This window comes from Myxine glutinosa, chromosome 1, assembly GCF_964187855.1.
Source record: "Myxine glutinosa chromosome 1, kmMyxGlut1.1, whole genome shotgun sequence".
In the NCBI taxonomy this organism is placed as follows: domain Eukaryota; kingdom Metazoa; phylum Chordata; class Myxini; order Myxiniformes; family Myxinidae; genus Myxine; species Myxine glutinosa.
In genome coordinates, this window is record NC_136261.1 from 291,846,255 (window position 1) to 291,872,396 (window position 26,142).

At 46.8% G+C, this 26,142-nt stretch overlaps 1 protein-coding gene across 1 annotated transcript in view; it reads right to left on the reverse strand.

Annotated features, from left to right (window-relative positions):
* Nucleotides 1-823: 823 nt before the first annotated feature.
* LOC137412612 (uncharacterized) overlaps nucleotides 824-26,142 on the reverse strand; it is an 89,156-nt gene continuing 63,837 nt past the window's right edge. Inside the window, exons 4-5 of the mRNA XM_078767506.1 lie at nucleotides 8,835-8,981; nucleotides 824-1,659 (exon numbers count right to left, since the gene is read on the reverse strand). Coding sequence (XP_078623632.1) covers nucleotides 1,423-1,659; nucleotides 8,835-8,981 — 384 coding nt within the window. The 3' untranslated portion in view covers nucleotides 824-1,422. The remainder of the gene's footprint in view (nucleotides 1,660-8,834; nucleotides 8,982-26,142) is intronic.

The window sequence follows — 26,142 nt, forward strand, 5'->3', positions numbered from 1 at the left end:
CTTATTTTTGACAATTAGAGGAAATATTTACATGTCTATTTCCTAATTTTCAGGCATGTGCAGTTCATCAGTCTAATTACAAAGGTACGGATTTTGATGTTTTATGAACTGTATGCCATATCCTTGTGTTTAATTTTTGTGCGATCATGATCCGGGTTCATGTATACATGATTGTATACATGTCATAAATATGACGTCATAGGTCATGTGACCTGGCGGCCATATTGGATTTTATGAAAACCTTAAAAATGGATCCCTGCCTTCATTTTTTGATCGATTCATTTTGAACTTTGACCACTTATAGTACGCCATGTGATTGGATGCATATCCTAATTATGACGTCATAGGTCAGGTGACATGGCGGGATGGACCGGTATGGTCCCCGGATCATACCGCCCTTGGCGCCCGTCAAAAATCGAAAGAGTATGGCATGGGCAACATCTGCGCCAAATTTGATGCTTTTGGAAGAATTTGAACCAAAATATCCCTAAGGGCCCTGACTAGCTGTAGTTAATCACAAAATATCCAATGTAAATGTTTCCAGTTTTCATCGATCAGGTAAGCCCTTAATCACGTCTTCCGCTTCAAGCATCAAGGCAATCGCCATCTTGCCCTTCGAATGGACCTCTTCCGGTGGGCGGGAGATGGCCCGAGCGTAGGCCTGACTCAGATCGGTTGATGCTTGATGCTCGGCTCCAAACAGGTGAGGGCACGGATGAGCCCGATCACAGAGAAAAGGTTAACAAACAGTCCACTGTAACAGTTTTGATACACAGTGTGTAACATAGCTGTAGTGTAAAAAAAATCACCACATGATATGGTATTTCAGGTACGTAATTGCATTTTTTATAGTATAAAAGGGAAAGAAAGACAAAGTCAACAGGTATTATTATAGTAAGACATCGAAAACTACTGGAAACAACATCACAATTCATTTAATCACGAATGGGTTAATATTTCAGTTTCTTCTTCTTCATAATATAATTAAAAAAACATCACAGTTAAGTGCACATATATTTTATCTACAGTTTATAAAACGCATTAAAGCCACAGTATTATTAAAACTCAACTTGTATTATCTCTATGAAAAGAACGAAAATAACTTCAATTACCATGGATAACCAAGATTGGTTAACATGAAGGGAAAGGTAAGTTTTCCACCTTCAGAGTTGTTCCGTAACACACCTGTCCAGATTAATGGCAAACTGCGAGACCTCTGTCGAATCGGAGATCATCTGTGGTGTTAACACCATCATTGGCCACATTGACTTTGATCAATAACTCCGAAAACATAACTCGATTACCTCAAAGTCTGTAGATGTTCAGAACCGAAATGCAGAATGAAAACTCTTCAATGATACAAATGTGTCATTAAATCAGCAAAGAGCCGATAGACAATGCCAACCAACGACAATCGGCCATTTAAAACCGTGTATCGTTCACCAGGCGAGCAGCCGCCTCTTGCATAGAGGTCATGACCTCCAAGGGCACGACCCAGCTGTCAGGTGTATCTCTGGCTGGCCGGTCCCCTTTGTCTCCACCTTCTCCGCCCATACCATTCCCATTCTCGCTGAGCCCACAGGACTCCATCCCAGGGTTGTCGTGGCAACCGTTGGCGTGACGACCATTTCCAACCTCGTGAGTATCCTTTGGAATTACCTGCGATGGAGAAAGGTATAGGAATGATGGAGATGGATATAATATAGAGCTGTTGTGAGAAGATGCTCCGATCATTGCCCTGGTTGATTTTACTTGCACATGCTGCTAGTGATCTGCAAGTCATAGACCAAAACTAGCACGGCAATCAGTAGAGAGCATACCTCCGCCTGGTGAACAGCTTACATTTTTGTATGTCAGAGTAGACCAGAAAATCACAAAACATAATTTATATAATGTAGAAACATTCTTCGATTCTTCCTTGTCACACACACCCAACGTGTCTATGTATCGTTTTTGGCCCAATCTCCCAATGGTGAAAAATCACTTAGAAATTAAATAATTCTCAAATGCGAATACATATTCAGATCTTCACCAAAATTGAATCGATTATTCACTGTCAAACACCCAACCTGTCCAACAAGTTTCGTCCAAATGCGTCCATAACTTTTTGAGATATCCTGCTATGTTTCGTTTTTGGCCCTATCACTCAATGGTGAAGAATCACTTAGAAAAATTAAATAATTCTCATATCTGAATCCATATTCAGATCTTCACCAAAATCGAAGCATTTCGTCCTGGTCGCATACGCTACATCTCTGCCAAATTTCGTCCGAATCAGTCCACAACTTTTTGAGATATTTTGTTCACAAACGGACAAACAAACAGACAGGGGTGAAAACATAACCTCCATCCACCTTTGGTGGCGGAGGTAATAAGTCGATTCTTGCTCGTACAAACTAATGTGTAAGGGGAATTCGATTTGAAAGTGCAACTTTTTGTTGAACATGTCATAGGAGGACCTCGGTGTTACGGTGGGAATTCTAGTGTCACAATTTTGATTCCTGATTAAGGTCCATTGGGGTGAACAATAAGCTGGCTGACTGGCTGTTCAATCTACTGGCATTTGCAAGATTGAGCCCGTGGGCCCGACTTATGGCTACAAGTGACCCACCAGTGGATAAAATAGTACCGTGAAATGGGGTGAATAGGGACAGCAAGGTGAACAGGGACACAAACTGAAAAAAAGTTCGGAAACTTTTTTCGTTGAAAATTGATAACCATACTGATTTGTTGATATTTGGGTTGAAAGTGTTCTCTTGTTTTTTTAAAAAGCAACTTATAGTCCCTATTAACCCCATATATGGGTTAAATAGGAATAAATAGGATTTTTATGGCTGTCCCTATTCACCCCGTTTTACGGGTGAATAGGGACATCCACTAACACACAAAAAATAATAATTAAGAAATAGGGACAGTTTGGGGAAACTTTTTGTCCCATTTTTTTTTTCATTGGCACCGTGGTTTATATTATGGGTGCATATTCTGTGCATCCATCTGAGCTATCAATTTAGCAATAAGTTGGAAACTCAGGAATGTTTCTTGATTATTATTTTTTTGTATTAGTGGCTGTCCGTATTCACCCGTAAAACGGGGTGAATAGGGGACAGCCATAAAAATCCTATTTATTCCTATTTAACCCATATATGGGGTTAATAGGGACTATAAGTTGCTTTTTAAAAAAACAAGAGAACACTTTCAACCCAAATATCAACAAATCAGTATGATTATCAATTTTCAGCGAAAAACGTTTCCGAACTTTTTTTCAGTTTGTGTCCCTATTCACCTTGCTGTCCCTATTCACCCCATTTCACGGTATAGGAATGTTACACAAAGCAAATGTATACATCGAGTTAAGCAGTAGACTCACTTAAATAAATATGAGGATTGTTTTGAATGTAAAGTTAAAACATTTATTACAGATGCCACAGCAACTACAATGAACAGCACGTAGTGACACCAATACAGGTGCTTTTTCCTTATTTTATTTTTTACTTTTCTCACCTTTGTAAAGTTATAAAAGTCTTTATAAAGGTCTCTCACCTTCATTATAAAGCACCTTGAAATGTTGCTTCTTCATGTAAAGTGCTATATAATAAATAAATAAAACAAACTAGAGAATTCATAGATAGAACACCTTACCTGGCACAATATCGAGAAACAAGAACATGGGCGGAGTCTGTGAGCAGCAAATTTGATTGGTCGAGATGATGTAAAATGGCGTAATATTTTTTCCAATTACAGTTCTGATAAACGGAAGGGTCTTAAAAGTGCTAAGAAGGCAATTTGTGTTTTAAAGTGTTCAAGCTTATAATTAAATTGAAATAAAATAAAGATTTTAAACGTGGTAAAAAAGAAGTCCCGCTAGTTTACTGCCGTTGATGCAGCATCTTTCACACCACCTTATTTAACAGGTTATATTAGTTATTCATGTGTATTGTTTGTGTCCTTTATAACGTCCTTAAAAACAGTAAGTTTCCTGTTTGGCACGATTTTCAATTTAGTTTGCCTGTTAGACAAGCAGCCAGAATAAAAGAAAAAGATAATCTCACTCCTCTCTGTGCTTGTGCGATCGGAACGCATTCAAAGCCAAAGTACTGTTACCTGTTACACCGCAGGTGTTGTTTTCCGATTCGTGTTCAAAATTTAACATTCAATTGAAATTAAGTTGTTCCTCGACCATAAACTGATGTTTGTGGTCAGACAAAGTGAACCAATTGATTAACCCCGCTCTTCGCTTCGCACGCGTGGGGTAACAACGCCTTGTGCCAAAAAGGATTGAGACTTATTGATCATTCGTAGCCAAAGAGAGAACGCAACAGGATCTTTTTCTTCCTTAGCTTTACAAAGCAGTCCAGTCAAGGTCGAGACTATTGTAAAGTTATTTTTAAATGGCTTTTTTTTTCTTTTTTTTTGTATACTGAATCGAGGCTCGTGAAAGAGCTAACATTTATTTCACAAAAAAATCAACCAGACAAACAAAATATATAAAAAGAGGGAGCGGAAGAAAAAATGGGGAGAGAAGGGGAAGCACACAAACACAATATTTGAGAGCAGGGAGATGTGTGGGAGGGAGAGGGCTTGGGGGGAGGAGGCGTGGGAGAAGTATAAAACACAAGGACACCAAGGACTTCCAGGACAGAAGTTGGTATTTCAAAAAAGTGGTGTTCCCATAAGTGTTGCCAATCAAACCCTTGCTTCAACATGCAGGTAAATCAGTTCAAATCCCATGTACCTGTGTATGTCCATTGTCCATTATATGATGTCCTTGTAATCCTAGTGTGGCACATATAATGGAAAGCACACCAATGTCTACCAATGTCCTTGGGGAATTGCAAGGAAAACGAAAATTCACTGTTTTACCCTCATTTTTGCAACTACAATGGTAAAAAGTCTGCTCTTTGCTCATTTCATTGTTGTGTACGAAATGGGGGGCAGGAACACTCGACCCACGTGATATTCCCCAAGGAATTGTGTATAATTGGACGAATAAACGGTGTACATAGTTTTTAATGGATTGCTCTTCGATTTTAAGGTATCAATTTCTTGTGCGTATAATATCAACGTGCATGTTTGGCAATCAACACACGCTGCACAAAAGCGTCCTGAAAGGTCAACTATAACCGCCATACCAGAAAAAGTAACCAATCAATGACAAAAACCTTGCTGACATTGCTGGTGCAGTGGACATGAGCCAACAATCGATGTGACATGCTCTTTCTTAAGTTCATTACAATATGCGAGGAGCCTGGACGTGAGACCCAAGGATACACACAAGGAATACGCAAGAAAACCCAAACACAACAGGAGGCCTCTTGACCCATCACTCTTGTAGCACATCCGCACCCCTGAAACCCAGTCTAAACAAGGTAACACAGTGGTGTTGGGAATGGGCATGGGGAGAGGTGTGGGAGGTGTAGAAGGAGGGCGGCGAAGAGCTATGGGGAAGATAGTGAAATGACAGAAGGTGATTATTATGGGGAGGAGATAGAATACAGTTTTTTGGTATAAGAAGTTGAGGCTTGTGGTAGAGTTTGAACACAGAGCGGGCCAGAATACAACAGAAGAAGAAGAACAGACTGGTCAAACAAGTGGAACATGTCTTTCAATCCTGACAAATCTCACACTCTTACAATGTCTCTCCGAAAGGACCGACTGGACAACCCTCCCATCTACTTTCTCAACAATCCTCTCCAAGAAGTTCTGTCGCTCAAGCTTTTGGGTCTCACTATCTGCCATGATCTTTCTTGGGAAAACCACATTTCCAAGCTGGCCTCCAAAGCCAGTCGCCGACTGGGCATCCTCCGTCGTGCGAAGTCCTTCCTTGGCACACCTGAGCTCCTCACCACATACAAGGCTTTCATCCGCAGCTCAATGGAATACTGTTCCCCCCTCTGGGCTGGTGCTCCTGCCTCACACCTTGCTCGGCTTCACGCTGTTGAGGCCAAAGCTTTCAGAATCATTGGAATCTCCTGCGATGTAGTCAACTCCGAGGGCCTTTCACTCACTCACCGCAGGCAGGTTGGTGGTCTTTCTATCTTCTACTGACTCCTCTCGGACCTTGCTCCCCCAGCTCTCTCTGTGCTCTGTCCCCCCAATATTCCTTCAGGTCGCACAAGATCTGCCTGCAACCCTCTTATGGTTAAACTGCCAAAGTCTAGGCTCTCTGCTCACCTTCACTCTTTCATTCCCCTTTTCTCCCGCCTCTGGAACAAACTCCCCCACTCCCTTCAATCCCACTCCTCCCTCCAGGTCTTTAAAACAGCTGTTCACCACCATCTCTTATCTTCCCCCATCGAAAACCTTGATCTTTTCTACCCCCGCTAATTCACCCCAGAGTCCTTGCAGTGTTCATATGTTTTATTCCTCTCCCACCAACCCCCAAGTCCTCCCGATGTCCCTGGTCTCAAATGTTGTGTTTGTGTCCTTCCCCCTCTCTCCTCATCTTGTCTGCCGCTCCCCTTGTTTTTTGTGTTTTGTGTGTCGGTTTGTCTTTTTGTGTGATTAATGTTAGCTCTTTCACGAGCCTCGATGTTGTATACAAAAAAACAAAAAAAAAAAACAAACATAGAGTGGAAATGGAATAAATCCACCAACAGTTGCATGAAAAATTGGACATGTGGTGTTACGAAGACACCACGCTTCACACTTCATATAAAATTTAATAAAACTTTATATATATATATATACACACTACATTTTAATATCACGAAATCCAGACTAAAGAACATGCACAAAACACGTAGATATAAAGTCCCAGGCTATCTACCTATCTGACCTAAGGCCTTATACTCATCTATTCATTCCAAACTTCTATCCAAAGACTCAATTGAACCATCTACTGTCCCTGATACACTTTCCCAGGAAGACCATTCCATACATTATAAACTGTTTCAAATACTCCAGCTTTACTGCCATTCTAACTCTTCTTTTTAGGGTCAGCTATGGCGCCTGGTCCTGTTACTGTACTTCCTGGTAAAAAAGAAAAATGGCTAAATGTTTTTGATCACTACCTTTCATTCTTCACAACAGGCTGAGGGAATGGCGATAGTGGTACGCGAACTCACCTCAAAGCTGTCTCGCCTTGGTTAGATTCTGCCCAGCTATAAACCGTCATCCTGGTGTTTCACAGGCAGGACACTTCATCAATGTGACTGCCGTCCCTCGGATGGACGTTAAACGGGAATCTCGCCAGTCAGCATCATTTGGTGGACGTTTAACATTCCACGGTGTCGTTCGCGAAGAGTAGGCGAGATGTCGCGGCGCCATTAGAACAAATTGAAAATTCCTGCCATAACCAGCAGAGGGCACTGCATCATTGGTACATTTGCACCCTCAGCCATTCGTAATTTCCTCCTCTCAAGTTCAGTCTCCATGATCTGCTTCTCTTAGGTTACTCTATCTACAGACGTAGAATCCATCTGGATGAAGAGTAAGTTTGTGTGTGTTCTGTTTCATTCTTAGGTGTGTCGACAATCCAAAGGTTCTTCATAAGCTGTAATAATCTGGACTTATCTGATAATAGCTCACTATATATACCCGAGGAACTATTGTTCTCTATTGTTTACAGGAAATAGATGACACATTTGGTGTAACATGGCGGCCTGGGTAGCAATTGAGGCACGCTGTGGCCACATTGACTCAAAGTGTTTGTTCATCAAACAGAAAATTTCTGGAAGCACAAAAGCGTAATCATATATGCTTCCTCAAGTGACGCAGAGCCTGGACCCCACAGAACAGAGGATGCTGTATGAAAACACCTTGTGCACTGACGTCACCCGAAGTAATGTGACCAACCTGAAGGAAATACACACAGTTCCAGAAAATTAAAATTAAACCATAATGCAATTTAAACTAGAACGGCACTCAGTAGAGAGCAAACCTCCACCTGGTTGGCCATATCACTCAATGGTGAAGATTCACTTAAAAATTCTTCTAGCTGGATCCGTATCCGGATCTTCACCAAAATTGAATCGATTCCTCCTTGTCTCACACACAACCTGTGCACCAAGTTTCGTCTAAATCCATCCGTAACTTTTTGAGATATCCTGCTATGTATCGTTTTTGACCCTATCTCCCAATGATGAAGAATCACTTAAAAATTAAATAATTCTCATATCCGAATCCATAATCAGATCTTCACCAAAATCTTATCAATTCGTCCTTGTCAGATACCCAATCGGTCCACCAAGTTTCGTCCAAATCCATTTACAAATATTTGAGATATCCTGCTATGTATCGTTTTTGGCCCTATCTCCCAATGGTAAAGAATCAATTTTAAAATTATAGTAGCCGGATCCGGATCTTCACCAAAATCGATTCATTTCGTCCGTGTCACATACGCTACATCTCTGCCTAATCTCGTCCGAATCCGTCGACAACTTTTTGAGATATTTTGTTCACATACAAACGGACAGACAAACAGACAGGGGTGAAAACATAACCTCCATCCACCTTTGGTGGCGGAGGTAACAAGAGATTATTTATCCCTTTTCTCATCATGTTCAGGTTACTCACAGAGGAAGTACCAAATTGATAGAGGATGACAGTAGGAGAAAGAAGAGTATAGGTGTATGGGATCATTTGCTGAAAAATCATTGAAAAATCCATCTAAAGTATGTAAATGACCTTAAAGGAAGGATGAGGTAAGACCTGAATCTGTGCAAGAGAGCTGAGCCAGAATTCAATAATTATTTAACCACATCAGAAACACCGCGCACAATAACGGAATCAAGAATACATGGATTGCAACAGGAGAGAAGAAATCCATGGCTTCAAGGTCACAGTGTGATGAGTCGTGACATGGTGGTGATGTGCAGTGTGGCACTGTGAATTACCCAGCTGCGTTTTGTCCGTGACTGACAGCACTGGAAGGCTAAGGTAGCAAGAAACGCCAGCAACAGCATGCAACCACCACCGACACCCAAGACGAGCCACAGCACACGACGCGATGGATGCTCATCGCTCGATTCATCATTCGTCATCTGTTGCGGCCAGGTATGCCAGAAGCATTTCAGGATTGGGTGAGGAGGGTAGGAGACAAAAAAAAACCCCAAAAATCATGAAAAGAGCATTTTGCATTACAAAATGTGCATTTCCCTGTGGCAAGGGTGCCCCCTCCCCTCCCAAAAATATGGTCACTTTTCACCACTAAAAGGGCACCCATTCCATGATAAAAGAAAATTATTTTTACCTTGTATAAAGAGTGGCTCTCTCCACTCCAGCTACTTGTTTGAGAATTCTGTATTTTGTTCATTATTTCGTTTTTATTGCTTTATTTCTTCATTCAATCCCCCTCTCTCTCTACCTCTTTTGGTAAAATTACGTTTTTGCCCCACTGCAAAATTTATGCGGCGCACTCCCCCCCCCCCCCCCCCCCCCAACTTCCGGCACTGGCACCCTTGGTTTGGCTTCTGTCTGCTGAAGTCCTCACCCAGAGGTTCAAAACAAGATGAATATTAGCCATTAGTAATGAAACAGTATAATCAGTAAAAATAAATAAAGTGAATCGATGCTTTAAGTGTTGCTGACGGTCAGGTCGATAATCTCCGACCTGACAGGTCAGCTCAGTGACCGGGCATTAATTTTGAGCTGACTTGTGCAAGTTCCATTCCCAACCCAATGGTAACGGTTATCCTGCTGCGATGCAGACAGGACGTGGCTTCAATGAGTACGCTATCCTTCGGAAGAGACTTTAAGCTGGCTGTCTCATCGTCTAACACAGATCTTACTGCACCTTCAGATAGGATTGGCCATTGTGTGCTGGTTCACTGGCCATATTCTAAATTCCTGCAAGTATCTATTGGGAGGACTGGATCATATAACATATATACTGTATATATATATATATATATATATATATATATATATATATATATATATATATATATATATATATATATATATATATATATATATTGTTGCGAATATGGAATTTGGCCTCCATATCCGCTTGTAAATATTCCCCTATTTTCTCCAATACTCCCCAACTTTCCCCAATCCCCCATTCCCTAGTCCCATTGCATGTAAATAACAATCAGTAGAGCCGACCTTCCCCTTATTCCCCCATTAAATGTCGTGCCCAGGTCCACCGCACCACACGTAGACAACTTTCGGACATCTTCCTAGTTATTCTTATTCTATGTCAGTTAAGGCCTCGTCTCCATTAATTATGACTCTTCGTTGCACCAGAATGTGATTATATGGCATCAGTAGTGAGTTTAGGACCTTTCCCATACCTCCTTCCATCTTCTTCCCCAACAATTACAACAACAACAGAGGAGATGGCGGCGGAGCGGGGGAGGATGCGTCCTCACACCGGCTCGATTAGCTCCAGACCATGCGCTCCACGGGGTTACCACGAAGGGGCTCCTTGTCAGCTCCTCGTCAAGGGCGGAGCCTGGTAAACCCCCCGCACGCACCCAATGAGAAGCAACGTGCCGATTCCACGAGGCGGAGCTAACGAGCCGAGGGCGTGTCACTCCCCGCCGGATATACGCGGCCACGCGCCGGATGTGACGTGAGATGCGCACCCAGCTGGGAGAAGGAAAGCCACCTGCGAGCGCTGAGTCAGATGCGCCCCCAGCTTGAGACGACAAGACGCCACCTCGAGCGCTGTGAAACCTCCTGCATCTACTGGACCGTACAGTACCCTGTCCTTGAGCCAAGAGTGCACCTTGAGCCATCGATTCTGCCTTTCCTAGCCATCAATCCCCGTGTGAGTCAGCCTTGTCCCGTTTATCTGTCGTCTGTTGGGAATAATATAAGATTGTGTCTAAGTGCTTGTCTTTCTATGCTGTCCCTCTTGTAGTTGTAATCTAACCTTCCGCCTTAATATAACCTCCTCCGGAGGTCTTGAGAACTGAACCCCTGGTGTCGTATTGTGTTATTGTAATCCAGCCGGGTGTCTTCTTTTTCTTATTGAGCCAGCATAGCGCGACTAGTCAACGTTCGGGCACAATCGGGTAACTTGTGCAGACGTGGTCATACCATAAAACCGCTCGGTAAATAACATCCAAGCCACGTCTGTAACAATTGGTGTCGAGGAGTGGAATTCGAACCCGGGACTAAATTTATTAGGCCCAAATTGGTAACAAGTAGAATCGATTCGGAGCGCGTTTCCCGCGCGAAATTATAACGGCGAAATTTGTATTTGTTTTACGAAACTCGAATTTTGCAAGTCGCGCTATGGCGGATCAACACGGCTGGGGTCCGGTAGGGGAGAGAGAGGTAGGGTCGATCCAGGACCAAAATGAGGGACAGGAGGAGAGCGAAGCAGTGAGGGCGGCAGGTTCGCAAAATAGCGCCGTCACGCACGAAGAAGCGGGCGCGCAAAATGGCGCCTCGCTGATCACCGCGCCAGCGACCGTGGCAGCGCCCCCGGTGGATTTGAACTTGTTTTTTATACAAATGAAGGCCCTTATGGCCCAGAATAGTGAGCGATTGGAGGGCCGGATGGATGCTCAGAGTGAGCAATTGGGGGTAATGGGGAACCGGATGGATGCTCAGGGTGAGCGATTGGAGGGCAAAATAGGGGTAATGAGGGACGAAGCGAGGGGTACCAGTGAGGGATTAGACAATAATTTTAAGGGATTAGACATGAAATTTGGGAAATTAGACGATAGATTAGGGGAAATACAGGAGGGGTTAACGGGGGTAGAAAACAGAATGGCCGCTCAAGAGAATCAAATGGAAGGGATGCAAAAAGGGTTAGAGGGGTTAGAAAACACCATGGAAGGCAAATTGAGGGACATGAGGGACCAAGCGGAAAGGGAAGTTAACCAAATGGGGCAGCAGATAGAGGGGGTCAGAATGGGGGTAGAAACCAAACTGGATGCTCACAGGGAGGAAATGGAGCAGATGAGGGTGGCATCTGGGCAGGAGATGCAAGTGATGGGAGAGGAGATCAGAAGAGGAGTGAGTGAGGAGGTCGGAGGAGTGCGCGAGGAGGTGAGGCACTGTAAGGAGCGCATGGAGAAAGAGGTGAGAAAGGGGACTGTAAAATTGCAAGGTGGTATAGAGGAGTTGACGCTGGGAGTAGAACAACTGACGGAGGGACAAAAAGGACTAACGGAGCAGGTTCAAAGGAACACTGCAGTATTAGGAGGTTTAAAAGCGACACAAAACGACATAAAAAACGACTTAATAGCGACAAAGAGGGAATGTCAGATAGTACGTGAGGGACTGACAACGAGGTTGGACGAGGTGATAGAGGTAATGGAGACGAAGGACCGGCAGGTGAGGACGCACATGGAAACGGTCAAGGTAGCCTTGGAGGACGAGCTTGAGGAGACGTACCGGGGAATAAAAGAGGTGAAGCACAAATTAGAAGAAGTGGAAGAAGGGATGAGTGAAATTAAGAAGCGACGGAGAGGGGATAAGAAAGAGATAAAAGAGGAGATAAAAGAATTGGTCCAAAGTCTGTGTTTGGATCGTGATGATGTGCTCATTAACCGGATGAGGGATTCGCAGGTGATGGAGGAGAAGCGAAGAGGAAGAGGACCCGGTGTAAGTGGTGACCAATATGGTCGTGCGTATGATGCGCCAGGGGATTTAATAAGCTTGGGGGTCGAGATAGACCCGGGTGTTCGTGAGAGGCCGTTGGTGAAGTGTGCGACAGGTCTGGTGTGCGAAAGAGGAGGTGTGCGAGAAAGTCCGACTCTGGGGTGTGTGAGGAAAAAGTGTGTGCCAAGGAGTGAGGGTGCTGGCGAGAGTGAGTCGGTCGTAGCGCGTGTGCGAGGGAGCACATGGAAGCGTGGTGGGGTGAGTGTTACAGAGGGTGTGACGGGAGAGTGTGCGCAGGAGTGTGCGCGAGAAAGGTGTGTGACGGACAGGTGCATGGGGAAAGAGTGCGCTGTCAAGAGTAAGGGTGAGTGCGCTGTCAAGAATGGAGGTGAGAGTAGTGAGAGTGACAAGGAGAGTGAGTTGGGTGTGACAGGTGAGCGAGGATGTACACCTGGGATGGAAGGATGCACACCTGGAATGGTAGAGCGTGAGTGGGAATGCACGCTGGAGTTGGTGGTGAGGCACGTGGTTGGGTGTGCGAATGAGAGCACACCTGTGATTGTCACAGAGGAGGTGACCGAGGAGGGGGCGCGAAGCGGTGTATTGGTGAGGTGTGCGAGCAACGAATGTGTGCCAAAGTGTTCGGTGGTCAGGTGTGTGACCAAGGCTGTGAGTGGAATGGGTGTACCTGGGTGTGTAAGGAAAGGTACGAGGAGCATGGGCACAGCTGGATGTGTGAGCAAGGAGCGGGCTGCGGGATGTAAGCATGCAGGTGAAGCATCGACGTTAGACGGGGTAGAGTTTAGAACGACTTATAGCCGAGTCGGGCCCTCGGTGCGTGCCGGGCCTCGCTTTGAACGGCCGCGTCCGTGCTCCACTAGGCGGAGCGGGCAGCCCGATAGAAAGGGTCGTCATGGCGACCACTTTTTGGTGAGGCATTCCGGCAGGCCGAGATCGAGCCATGGGATGGCTCCGTGCCGAGATGGTGCGTGGGATCTCGGCCCGGGTAAACCTCCTTCCCTGCACCGAATGCGGGATGCATCCAGCCGCTGGCACAAAACAACCAGCATCCATTGCTTGGCTTCACGAAGCCGGGCTTTGGACAGGGAGTGGCGCACCGAGAGGTATTAGTGAGTAGACTGGGTGATGAGGTTAGTGTTTTGGACCCAAAATTAGAGAAAAACAAAATTTGATGATTGGCAAGGGATTGGCAGTAGTGATTGGCAGATGATGGGCAGTGATTGACAAATTTTTAATTTGTTGAAATTCGATGTGCAAAATTGGTAGTGAGAGACCCCCGATGTGGTGGGATGGCAAATCCACCATCCTTCCCATGTGGGGGGCAAAGGAGCTATAGCTTATGGGGTGTATGGCAGTGAAAACTAGCCCGTGGGGGTTAGGATATTGTGTGTAGGGATCTAGCGAAGATGACAGTAGGTAACGTTAAGGTTAGTTAGTGACTGATACCTGTAGTGGGGACGCAGGTAGATTAGTGTGGATTATAATGACGAGGGAGCGCAATAGTTAAAGGGACGACTGGGAAGCGCAAGTTTCAGAAGGGAGTAGTTAGCTGAGATGATGCTGTGTGTGTGAGGATTGAACAGGTGTGATTGCACAGGTGTGCAACTGGACAGGTGTGTGGAGTAGTGTATGAGTAGTGAGTGTTGTGGATCAGCGCGAATGCGCTTGGGGAGAGAAGGGTGCAGGTGGCACCAGGTGTGAGAGCACAGGTGTGCAGGTACAGGTGTGTGGAGAGAGTTGGAGTAAGTGGTACGGAGTGGTGTGCATGGTGCGAAGGTGTGGATGGGGGAAGAGTGGACCCCTTTCACGAGCACCCGGGGCGGGTAGTGTAAGTGTTAGGTAGAGGGTGCAGGTAAATTGTGGTTGGATATTGGCATTTGTGGTGCGGTTGCAGAATGGTGTTGTGAATGGGTGCATTAGTGTTGTGGAAATGGCTGGGCGTGTAGCCTGTTAGTGTGTGTAGTTGGTTGGGCACTCCACCACTGTGAGGATGTCGGCCAGGTGAGGCCGCAGGTGGGCTCTGGGAGCCAGTAGTTGTGAGTGGGTGCCTGAGGATCCCGGGTGTGGATCGGGCAGCCCAGTGCCAGAGAGGGCACGGAGTGGGGAGAGAGCCAGAGGGCCTTCCCCAGGTAGTTAGGTTAGGGTAAGGAGCAGGTAAGCTCGGAGGCAACTGCAGTGGTGGAGGTGTGCAGGTGGGTAGACCCACTGGGAGAGGTACACGCCGCAGCCCAGAAATTGTGCGAGGGCACCGGGAGATGAATCGGGGGAGTGAGACCCCAAAATTGAAGAGCACCACAGTTTGGCCAATGGGAATTGGTTTTTAGAACCCATAGTGTAAGAGGGCCAATGGTTTGGCCGGAGAGAGACCCCGGGTAGTGTAAAGTTGTTAAAGTCATTTAGGAAATAGTTAGGATTGATGAACCTGTCGCACCATACGCAGCCACTTACCTGTGGTGATGATGATGACTCCACACCTGTGTTTTCTTTGTTTGTGTTGCAGAAATGAGAATTGCTGTTGGATTTGTGAGACGCATCACGACGTGGATGAGACATTGGGGTGATTCCATCTCTCCCTCCCTAGGAGGGACTGATGATGAATTGGTGATGGCAAATTTTGATGTTGAGTTGGAGATGGCAAATTTTGATGAGAGTTGAAAATGGCAAATTTGATTGGTTAGGAGGGAGAGAAGACGAATTTGGTATATGGGAGGAACGGGGAAGACAGTAGGGATGTTTGTTGATTTGTAAAGTAGATGTTTATGGGTAGTGTTGTGTTGTGTGGATACAGTAAGGGGTAAGGGAGGGGCCATGTAGGTTACCTGGTGGGGGGGGGGGCGTACGATAGGAACGTACCTGTCTCACCTGGTTCCCATGTGCCCCCAGTGTGCATCACCTTACATTGCGTGCACTTTTGCGCCCTTACCACCTTACTCACTTGTTTCTTCTTTTGTCTCCCACCTCCGAGGATCTGGCTTTGGGGTAGAGAGAGAGGAAAGAGAGGTGCTGGCTGCGCAGTTGTGGGCCTGCACTTTCGCTGTTTGCTGCCGGGATCGATACACCATATGGACCGCAATGTTTGTGGCCACCCACAATGGACCGCAGTTCGTTTGCGGCCAAGCACCACCCGGGGATGGACCTATGGGTCAACGTGGCACCTATGCCATACAGGTGAACCACTTTTAGTTGACACCAAGTGCACCACAAGAAGAGCAAGAGACACCTGCAGGGTTAGGGGTTGTCGCATTTATTTTTATTCCAATGAACAATGGTGACTGCACCGATTGGTGGTGGGGTGGTGCTGTTGATGCTCGGGAAGGGTGCTCTGCACGTTATTAAAGGCCGTCGGCCACAGAGCACTCGTGGGTTGGTGTATCGATGTTGGCAAGCACGCTCTCTCTCTATGCATAACATCTGCATGTGTTCCTCCAAAAACAGGTCCTGGATCGTAGTGTAAATAGCAGCGTAGTCTTGTAAATAATGCTCCCTACCGGCTGTATGTTTAGTTTGAGGATTCTTTCCGGATTCGGTTATCCTGTGGGTGTGTTTCTGTGAGGAGAAGGGTGCAACGTCGCAGGGGGACATATTTACTCATTTGTGAATATCTGTAAAACTGTCGCACTCAGGGTAGAGTTAATAGTAGAGGGAACTACATTGCGTGCCACACTAAAGTAGGTAAAAATTTATCGGGTCGGGACGCCCCGAGGGTAGAGAAGGGTGCAATGTTGCGAATATGGAATTTGGCCTCCATATCCGCTTGTAAATATTCCCCTATTTTCTCCAATACTCCCCAACTTTCCCCAATCCCCCATTCCCTAGTCCCATTGCATGTAAATAACAATCAGTAGAGCCGACCTTCCCCTTATTCCCCCATTAAATGTCGTGCCCAGGTCCACCGCACCACACGTAGACAACTTTCGGACATCTTCCTAGTTATTCTTATTCTATGTCAGTTAAGGCCTCGTCTCCATTAATTATGACTCTTCGTTGCACCAGAATGTGATTATATGGCATCAGTAGTGAGTTTAGGACCTTTCCCATACCTCCTTCCATCTTCTTCCCCAACAATTACAACAACAACAGAGGAGATGGCGGCGGAGCGGGGGAGGATGCGTCCTCACACCGGCTCGATTAGCTCCAGACCATGCGCTCCACGGGGTTACCACGAAGGGGCTCCTTGTCAGCTCCTCGTCAAGGGCGGAGCCTGGTAAACCCCCCGCACGCACCCAATGAGAAGCAACGTGCCGATTCCACGAGGCGGAGCTAACGAGCCGAGGGCGTGTCACTCCCCGCCGGATATACGCGGCCACGCGCCGGATGTGACGTGAGATGCGCACCCAGCTGGGAGAAGGAAAGCCACCTGCGAGCGCTGAGTCAGATGCGCCCCCAGCTTGAGACGACAAGACGCCACCTCGAGCGCTGTGAAACCTCTGCATCTACTGGACCGTACAGTACCCTGTCCATGAGCCAAGAGTGCACCTTGAGCCATCGATTCTGCCTTTCCTAGCCATCAATCCCCGTGTGAGTCAGCCTTGTCCCGTTTATCTGTCGTCTGTTGGGAATAATATAAGATTGTGTCTAAGTGCTTGTCTTTCTATGCTGTCCCTCTTGTAGTTGTAATCTAACCTTCCGCCTTAATATAACCTCCTCCGGAGGTCTTGAGAACTGAACCCCTGGTGTCGTATTGTGTTATTGTAATCCAGCCGGGTGTCTTCTTTTTCTTATTGAGCCAGCATAGCGCGACTAGTCAACGTTCGGGCACAATCGGGTAACTTGTGCAGACGTGGTCATACCAATAAACCGCTCGGTAAATAACATCCAAGCCACGTCTGTAACAATATATATAAATATATATATATATATATATATATATATATATGTATGTATATATATATGTATGTATATATATATGTATGTATATATATATGTATGTATATATATATGTATGTATATATATATATATATATATATATATATATATATATATATATATATATATATATATATATATATATATATATACATATATATATTATATATACTGTATATATATATATATATATATATATATATATATATATATATATATATACAGTGGAACCTTGACTTACGAGTTTAATTCGTTCTGTGACCGAGCTCGTAACTCAAATTGCTCGTTTCTCAAATCAAATTTCCCCATTAAAATGCATTGAAATGCTATTAATCCGTTCCAGCCCGCCAAAAACCACACCAATTTTTTTTTAAATATACAGTATATATAAAAATATCTCGCGCTTTATATTTCACCTGTATGCAGCATACAAGTTGGCAGGATGGCCTGGACTGGAGGTACGCACACTTGACTCTAAAGTCTAAACTGTCCAGCCTGGGTTTGAATCCCGACCCAGCTATAACCTGTCATGGGTGAATCACAGGCAGGGTGATTCATCAATGTGTGTACCGCTAAACTGGGCGCCCCGTTTGCGTCCCATTAGTTGTTGGATGTTAAGGATCTCACCGTGTTTTCCACAAAGAGAAGGCGAGCTATCGCCGGCACTCTGAACAAGTTGTGGCCTGGCATGCTCTTCTCCTCTGCCGTTATATACATACGTCCTCCTCGGCATCTTTTTCCAGAAGAGCCCTGTCTCGTCACAGTTGAAGATTTGCTGGGGGATTTATCGTTCGGCTTCTATCAGTTCGGCAAAAGTTATAATAAAATCTTCAGCTGCCTTCACATCCGCCTCACCAAGTCGACAACACGCACACCTCGCTCATGTTTTTCGACGATTGCGTGTTTTATATCCAAGCACATCATCCTCTTCTTCTTCTCAGTACCGTGTTTTCCACAAAGAGAAGACGAGCTATCGCCGGCACTCTGAACAAGTTGTGGCCTGGCATGCTCTTCTCCTCTGCCGTTATATACGTCCTCCTCGGCATCTTTTTCCAGAAGAGCCCTGTCTCGTCACAGTTGAAGATTTGCTGGGGGATGTATCGTTCGGCTTCTATCAGTTCGGCAAAAGTTATAATAAAATCTTCAGCTGCCTTCACATCCGCCTCACCAAGTCGACAACACGCACACCTCGCTCATGTTGTTCGACGATTGCGTGTTTTATAGCCAAGCTCATCATCCTCTTCTTCTTCTCAGCACTGCACTTGGCACTCACTTTCTTAGGCCCCATGGTTAAAACTAAGAAATTTTCCAAAATAACCAAAATGCGAAAACAAAAATGCAGCGATATACGGCAGAGATACTGTACTTGCACGGCAAGATAACCACGTGACCGGAACCCACCTGGTGGCGGCTGGCGTAAACTCAAAATACCCAACATGCGAAAACAAAAATGCAGCGATATACGGCAGAGATACTGTACTTGCACGGCAAGATAACCACGTGACCAGAACCCACCTGGTGGCGGCTGGCGTAAACTCAAAATACCCAACATGCGAAAACAAAAATGCAGCGATATACGGCAGAGATACTGTACTTGCACGGCAAGATAACCACGTGACCAGAACCCACCTGGTGGCGGCTGGCGTAAACTCAAAATAACCAACATGTGAAAACAAAAATGCAGCGATATACGGCAGAGATACTGTACTTGCACGGCAAGATAACCACGTGACCAGAACCCACCTGGTGGCGGCTGGCGTAAACTCAAAATAACCAACATACGAAAACAAAAATGCAGCGATATACGGCAGAGATACTGTACTTGCACGGCAAGATAACCACGTGACCGGGTGGCGAAAGCTCGTAACTCAGATCTCGGCTCGCATCTCAAAGCAATAAACCGCCCGAGCGACGGCTCGTATCTCGAAAGACTCGTAAGTTGGGGCACTCGTAAGTCAAGGTTCCACTGTATATATATATATATATATATATATATATATATATATATATATATATATATATATAGATAGATATATATATTGTTGCGGATATGAGGACTGTATTTTTTTGATTGTGTTGTATTGTGGTAAATTGGTGATGAATATTGCTTGAGTCTGCGCCTCCTGCCTCCGGAGCAGTGTAAAGGTCAAAGGGCGTCCCATAATTAGTCCATAAAGCATCCACACCACAGCTAATCATAGAATACCCCTGTTCGATAGCTTATATCTTATTATGTGTTTTAGGGTAAGGCTGTGTCTCCCATTAATTGAAATACTCCATTGCACCAGTGAAAGAGATAGATTCCCTTCATTCCCACTCCCAAAACTTCCATTCCCCCTTTTCGTCAATTGCCATTGCCAAGAACCTCCCCTCCAATTGCCGCCATTGACCACGAGGCAGGGTCGGAGAATAAAGGCGTGTCTCCACCTCGTCATAGAGGGGAGGAGTGAGTCAGCCCCACTCAACCAACCACGACCAAGGGGTTGGACTTGGAGAGGGTGTGGAGAGAAACATCGAGGAGGTTCGTGAAGGTTGAGGGGCGGGGCCTATATAACCCGCAGGCAGGGCGTTCCCAAGGCAGACAAGGGAGATGAGCTTTGACGACAGAGAGACGAGAAGAAGTCCAGGGTTGAACTGCAGCTCGAGCCAACGAAACTGCACTCACTGCAGCTCGAGCCACCGAAACTGCACTTGCTGCAGCTCGAGCCACTGAAACTGCATTTGCTGCAGCTTGAGCCACCGAAACTGCAGCCACAGCAGCGTGAGGCCTGGACGGCAGTTTGGAGCAGGGCCGCGAAGGAGCGGCGGCTGCCCACGAGTCGATCAGCTGCAGAACTAGTTGGACCTCCCTATCCCGCCAGCCATCCACCAGCCACCCACCTGCCATCCCTATCATCATTCCCCGTGTAAGTGTGCTCGTAGTCTGTCTTTTGTCTTGTCCCTGGGTAGTAACAATAAGTCTGTATAAGCTAGTATTTTCACTGTGTCACCTGCGTCGCATGTGCTTGTAAATAAACGTGACTGCTGTCTTTTTGCTTATGTGTGTGAATAGTAAATAAATTTAGTAGTATTTCCAAACCTTTCTTTGCCTTCGTTTTCCTCTTTGCATTCGGTCGCTTTAGAGTTTTCCCGATTGAATAGCGGTGGCGCGATCCGGCCAAAGTTTGGGGCAAATCGGGTATTAGTCGGGGAATAACTGTTCGGTCGTGGTAATACCAACCGCTCGGTAAATAACATCTTTAACCGCGTCCGTAACAATTGGTGTCTGGGAGTGAGATACGGACCCGAAGCGCGCTTAACGCGCTCAAAATTACGAGCTGCTGGAAATTTGTGTTGTTTTACAAAAACCCGAATTTTGAAATCGCGCCATGGCTGGTCAAGGCGATCGGATGCCGGTGGGTGAGCTAGAGATAGACGGGGTGGAATCGACCCAGGACCTCGGGGAAATGTATATGGAGGATGTGGTTGAGGGGGTACCACACGCGCAAAATGGCGCTCTCGCGCACGAGGTATCAGGCGCGCAAAATGGCGCCTTTGCGCACGCGGTTACAGCGGCACCAAATCTAGCCGCGCCCGTGACCGTAGCAGTGCCGCTGGGGAATTCGGACCTTTTTATGATACAAATGGGGGCCCTTATGGAGAGGCTAGAAGCCAAAATGGGACAAATGGGGAACCGGATGGATGCTCAGGGTGAGCGATTGGAGGGCCAAATGGGGGTAATGAGGGACGAAGTGAGGGCTGATAGTGAGCGATTGGAGGGCCAAATGGGGGTAATGAGGGACGAAGTGAGGGCTGATAGTGAGCGATTGGGGGGAGAAATGGGGGGCAAAATGGGAGAAATGGGGGGAGAAATGGGGGAACGGCTAGAAGCTAAATTTGAGGGGTTAGACAACGGGATAAAAGAGGTAAAGAATGGGTTAACGGGGGTGGAAAATAGAATGGCTGCCCAGGAGAATCAGTTAGAGGGGGTGAAAAATGGGTTAATGGGGTTAGAAAATAGGATGGAAGACAAATTGCGGGAAATAGGGGAGCAATCCGCCCGGGAAATCGAACAGATGGGGAACCAGATGGAGGAGATGAAGGAGGAGATACGACGAGGTGTAGGTGAGGAGGTCTCGGGGGTACGCGAGGAGGTAAAGCGAGGTGAAAAGCGTATAGAGAAAGAGGTGAGGAATAATACGGCTAGGTTACAAGGGGGAATAGAAGATCTGACTGAGGAGGTGGAACAGCTGACAGAGGGACAAACGGAGTTAGTGGAGCAGGTTCAAACGAACACTGCGGTACTAGGAGGGTTAAAGGCGACACAAAAATAAATTAAAAATGACTTAATAGCGACACATAAGCAATGTCAGATGGTACGTGAGGGACTGACAATGAGGGTGGACGAGGTGACAGAGATAATGGAGACGAAGGACCGAGAGGTGAGGATGCACATAGAGACGGTCACGGTAGCCTTAGAGGACGAACTTGAGGAGACGCACCGGGAAATAAAAGAGGTGAAGCAAAAATTAGAGGAAGTGGAAGAAGAGGTGAGTGAAATTAAGAAAAGACGGACAGAAACTAAAAGAGAAATCCAGGAGGAGGTGATGGAATATGTACAAGGTCGGTGCTCAACTCATAATGTGATGCTCACTAACCAAATAAAGAGTTTGCAGGTGGTGAAAGAGGTGCGGAGACGAGGTGCCAAGGTGAGTGGCGATATACGTGGAAATGTACATGATGTGAGGGGAGCTTCAGTCGGCTTGGGGGTTGTTGTGGACCCGGGTGTTCATGAGAGGCCGTTGGTGAAGTGTGCGACAGGTCTGGGGTGCGAAAAAAGAGGTGTGCGAGAATGTCCGACCATGGGGTGTGTGAGGAAAAAGTGCGTGCCGAGGAGTGAGTGTACTGTCGAGAGTGAGTCGGTCGTAGCGCGTGTGCGAGGGAGCACATGGAAGCGCATAGTGAGAAGTGTTACAGAGGATGTAACGGAAGCATGCACACCTGTGGTGAGTGTTACGGAGGAAGTAACGAAAGAGTGTGCGCAAGAGGATGCGCGAGAAAGGTGTGTAACGGACGGGTGCATGGGGAAAGAGTGCGCTGTCAAGAGTAAGGGAGGATGCACACCTGTGGTGAGTGTTACAGAGGAAGTAACGAGAGAGTGTGCGCAAGAGGATGTGCGAGAAAGGTGTGTAACGGACAGGTGCATGAGGAAAGAGTGCGCTGTCAAGAGTAAGGGAGGATGCACACCTGTGGTGAGTGTTACAGAGGAAGTAACGAGAGAGTGTGCGCAAGAGTGTGCGCGAGAAAGGTGTGTAACGGACGGGTGCATGGGGAAAGAGTGCGCTGTCAAGAGTGGTGGTGAAAGTAGTGAGAGTGACATGGAGCGTGAGTTGGTTGTGACAGGTGAGCGAGGATGTACACCTGGAATGGAAGGATGCACACCTGGAATGGTAGAGCGTGTGTGGGAATGCACACTTGAGTTGGTCGTGAGGCACGTGGTTGGGTGTGCGAGTGAGAGCACACCTGTAATTGTCACAGAGGAGGTGACCGAGGAAGGGGCGCGAAGAGGTGTGTTGGTGAGGTGTGCGAACAACGAATGTGTGCCAAAGTGTTCGGTGGTCAGGTGTGTGACCAAGTCTGTGAGTGGAATGAGTGTACCTGGGTGTGTAAGAGAAGGTGCAATGACCAAGAGCAGGGAGACGGCTGGATGTATGAGCAAGAAAGGGGTAGCGTATGCACGTAAGCATGCAGGTGAGGCATCGACGGTAACCGGGTTAGCGGTTAGAACGACATTTAGCCGAGTCGGGCCCTCGGTGCGCGTCCGGCAGCTTCGCGTGCCGCGAGGACCAGCGGGGATCCGAGCCACGGTGGGTTCGAAAGGACCGCCGTACGTGATCCACGCTGGGCCGCGTTTCGAACGGCCGCGTCCGTGCTCCACTAGGCGGAGCGGGCATCCCGATAGGGAGGGTCGTCATGGCGACCCCCTTTTGTGGAGACGTTCCGGCAGGTCGAGATCGGGCAATTGGATGGCTCCGCGCCGAGGTGGTGCGTGGGATCTCGGCACGGGTAAGCCCCCGTCCCTGCACCGAGTGCCGGACGCATCCAGCCGCCGGCACCAAAGAACCCGCATTCATTGCTCGGCTGTACGAAGCCGAGCTTTGGAAGTGAATTGGCGCACCGAGAGGATCTAATAAGTAGACGGGTGATGAGGTTAGTGTTTTGGACCCAAAATTAGAAAAAAGCAAAATTTGATGATTGGTAAAGGATTGGCAGAGTGATGATTGGCAGAGGATTGGTAGAGTGATTGGCAAATTTTTGATTTATTGAATTTGGACGAGCAAAATTTATAGTGAGAGACCCCCGATGTGGTGGGATGGCAAATCCACCATCCCTCACGGAGGGGGGGCAAAGGAGCACTAGGATTATGGGGCTGATGGCAGTGAAAACTAGCCCGGGTGGGTTTAGTGTAGCAGCATAGCAAACCTGTTGTGCATTTTGTGATACAAGCACCAAATTTGGCACAAATTTACATTAATATGTTGCGAACATTTTCAGATATTGGGCCACTTGAAATTCCGTAATTTTTTTTTTCAAATTTTTCCAAATTTCGTAATTTCAAATTTTTCGGGTGACACCGTCACAATTTCGGTCTTCGAGGCCGGCCGATATAGTGGGGCGGCTTAGCCCAAATATTCAAAAGAATTGTGCATTTTGTGATACAAGCACCAAATTTGGCACAAATGTACATTAATATGTTGCGAACATTGTGTGGTCAGCAATGAAGACGAGAGTCTGAATTACATGTATGCAAAAGACCTTGTGAACCAGTGAAGCAAATACACAGGTAAGCATGAATTAAATCTAGGGCATGATATAATTTCCATGATGTTTACCTCTACACTCAATGGTGGAAGGAGGTAATGTTTTGATCCCAGCTTGTCTGTATGTCTGTTTGTCTGTTAGTCCACAAAATTCCAGACAAAGCTTGTAGTAGTGGTAGTTGTAGTGGTAGTGGTGATAACAGAAATTGTTATATAGAACTGAACTTATATTAATTATTATATGCAGAAAATAACTTCATTTCTATATGCCCTGCAGTGGACAGGTTAATTGGTTTATGCACTGAAGGGGTCACCCTGGTGTGCACTGCTGTGTTCTGCCTCACTGAGTTGTTCAGGTATGATGTACTCAGCACAAGCTTCCGGTCGGCCCGGAGGTGGGGGTGCGGGGCCTGTCACGGAACGTCAAAACAAACGGCCTACCGGGGCCGCCCAGAAGTCGGGCGTGAGGGGCGCGTCCACTAATGGAACGCCTCTCGCTTCCCAGATCGAGGGCCACGTGGTCAGGAGAACCTCGTCCCTTCCGGTCACACTTTGCCTATCGGCCGGCCTCGAAGACCGAAATTGTGACGGTGTCTGTTGGATATTGTGGTTGTGGTTGGATATTTGTGGTTGGATATTGGCATCTGTGGTGCGGGTGGAAGAATGGTGATTGGATGGGTGCATTAGTGTTGTGGAAATGGCTGGGCGTGTAGCCTGTTACTGTGTGTAGCTGGTTTGGGCACTCCACCACTGTGAGGATGTCGGACAGGTGAGGCCGCAGGTGGGCTCTGGGAGCCGTTAGAGTTGTTGTGGATGGGGCCCGAGGATCCGGAGGACGGACCCGGGTAGCCCAGTGCCAGAGGGCACCAAGGGGTGACAGAGCCAGGAGGGGCCTTCCCCAGTTAGTTAGGTTAGGGTGAGGAGCTAGGTAAGCTCGGGTGGCAACTGCAGTGGTGGAGGTGTGCAGGTGGGTAGACCTGCTGGGAGAGCTACACGACACAGCCCAGAAATTGTGCAAGGGCACCGGGAGATGAATCGGGGGAGTGAGACCCCAAATTTGAGAAGCACCACAGTTTGGTCAATGGGAATTGGTTTTTAGAACCCATAGTGTAAGTTGGCCAATGGATTGGCAGGGAGCGACCCCGGGTAGTGTAAAGTGTGTTAAAGTCATTTAGAGGATAGATAGGATGAAGGATCTCCTCGCACCATCTGCATCCACTCACCTGAGGTGACAGGTACTCCACACCATGCCATGTTTTAATTATTTTTTATGATGCAAATGTTTTGGATTGTGAGACGCATCATGACGTGGGTGTGACATTGTGCTTTGTGTTCCATCTCTTCCTCCTTATGAGGATTGATGATGAATTGATGATGGCAAATTTTCGATAGAGGGATTGTGGAGACGAATTTGGTGAAGAAGGGAAATATGGGGAGGACGTGACAGTAGTGACGGATTGTAAATGTGTAGATTTTGTACATATGGGGTAAGGGCAAGGGTAGTGTAGGTGACAGGGGGGGTGACGTACGGTAGGGACGAGCTTTCTCACTTCGCCCTCCGTACGCATTTCGCCTTGCATTGCCTTATTGATGTGTACCCTTGTGACCTTACCCCTCGCTCATTTGTCTCTTTTGTCTCCCACATGACCGGTGCGCCATTGGGCGCCTGGGGAGCATGCGTGAGTCGGCCATTGTGCGCCCGGCACTCTCAGAACCAGCTGTCTGCATCGATGCACCACATTATGGACCACATGTCTGTGGCCGAGCACCACTTATGGACCCCATGGGTTGGGGCATGGCCCCTCTGCTGGAACCGGCCATGAGGGCCCGAAATCTTGCTGGCGGACCTTGGCCACAGGGCACCGATGCCCCACAGGTGAACCACACGTAGTCGGCCCTGTGGGCCATAAATAAAATAAATAAAACGGACACATTAGGTGCATTCTTTTATTG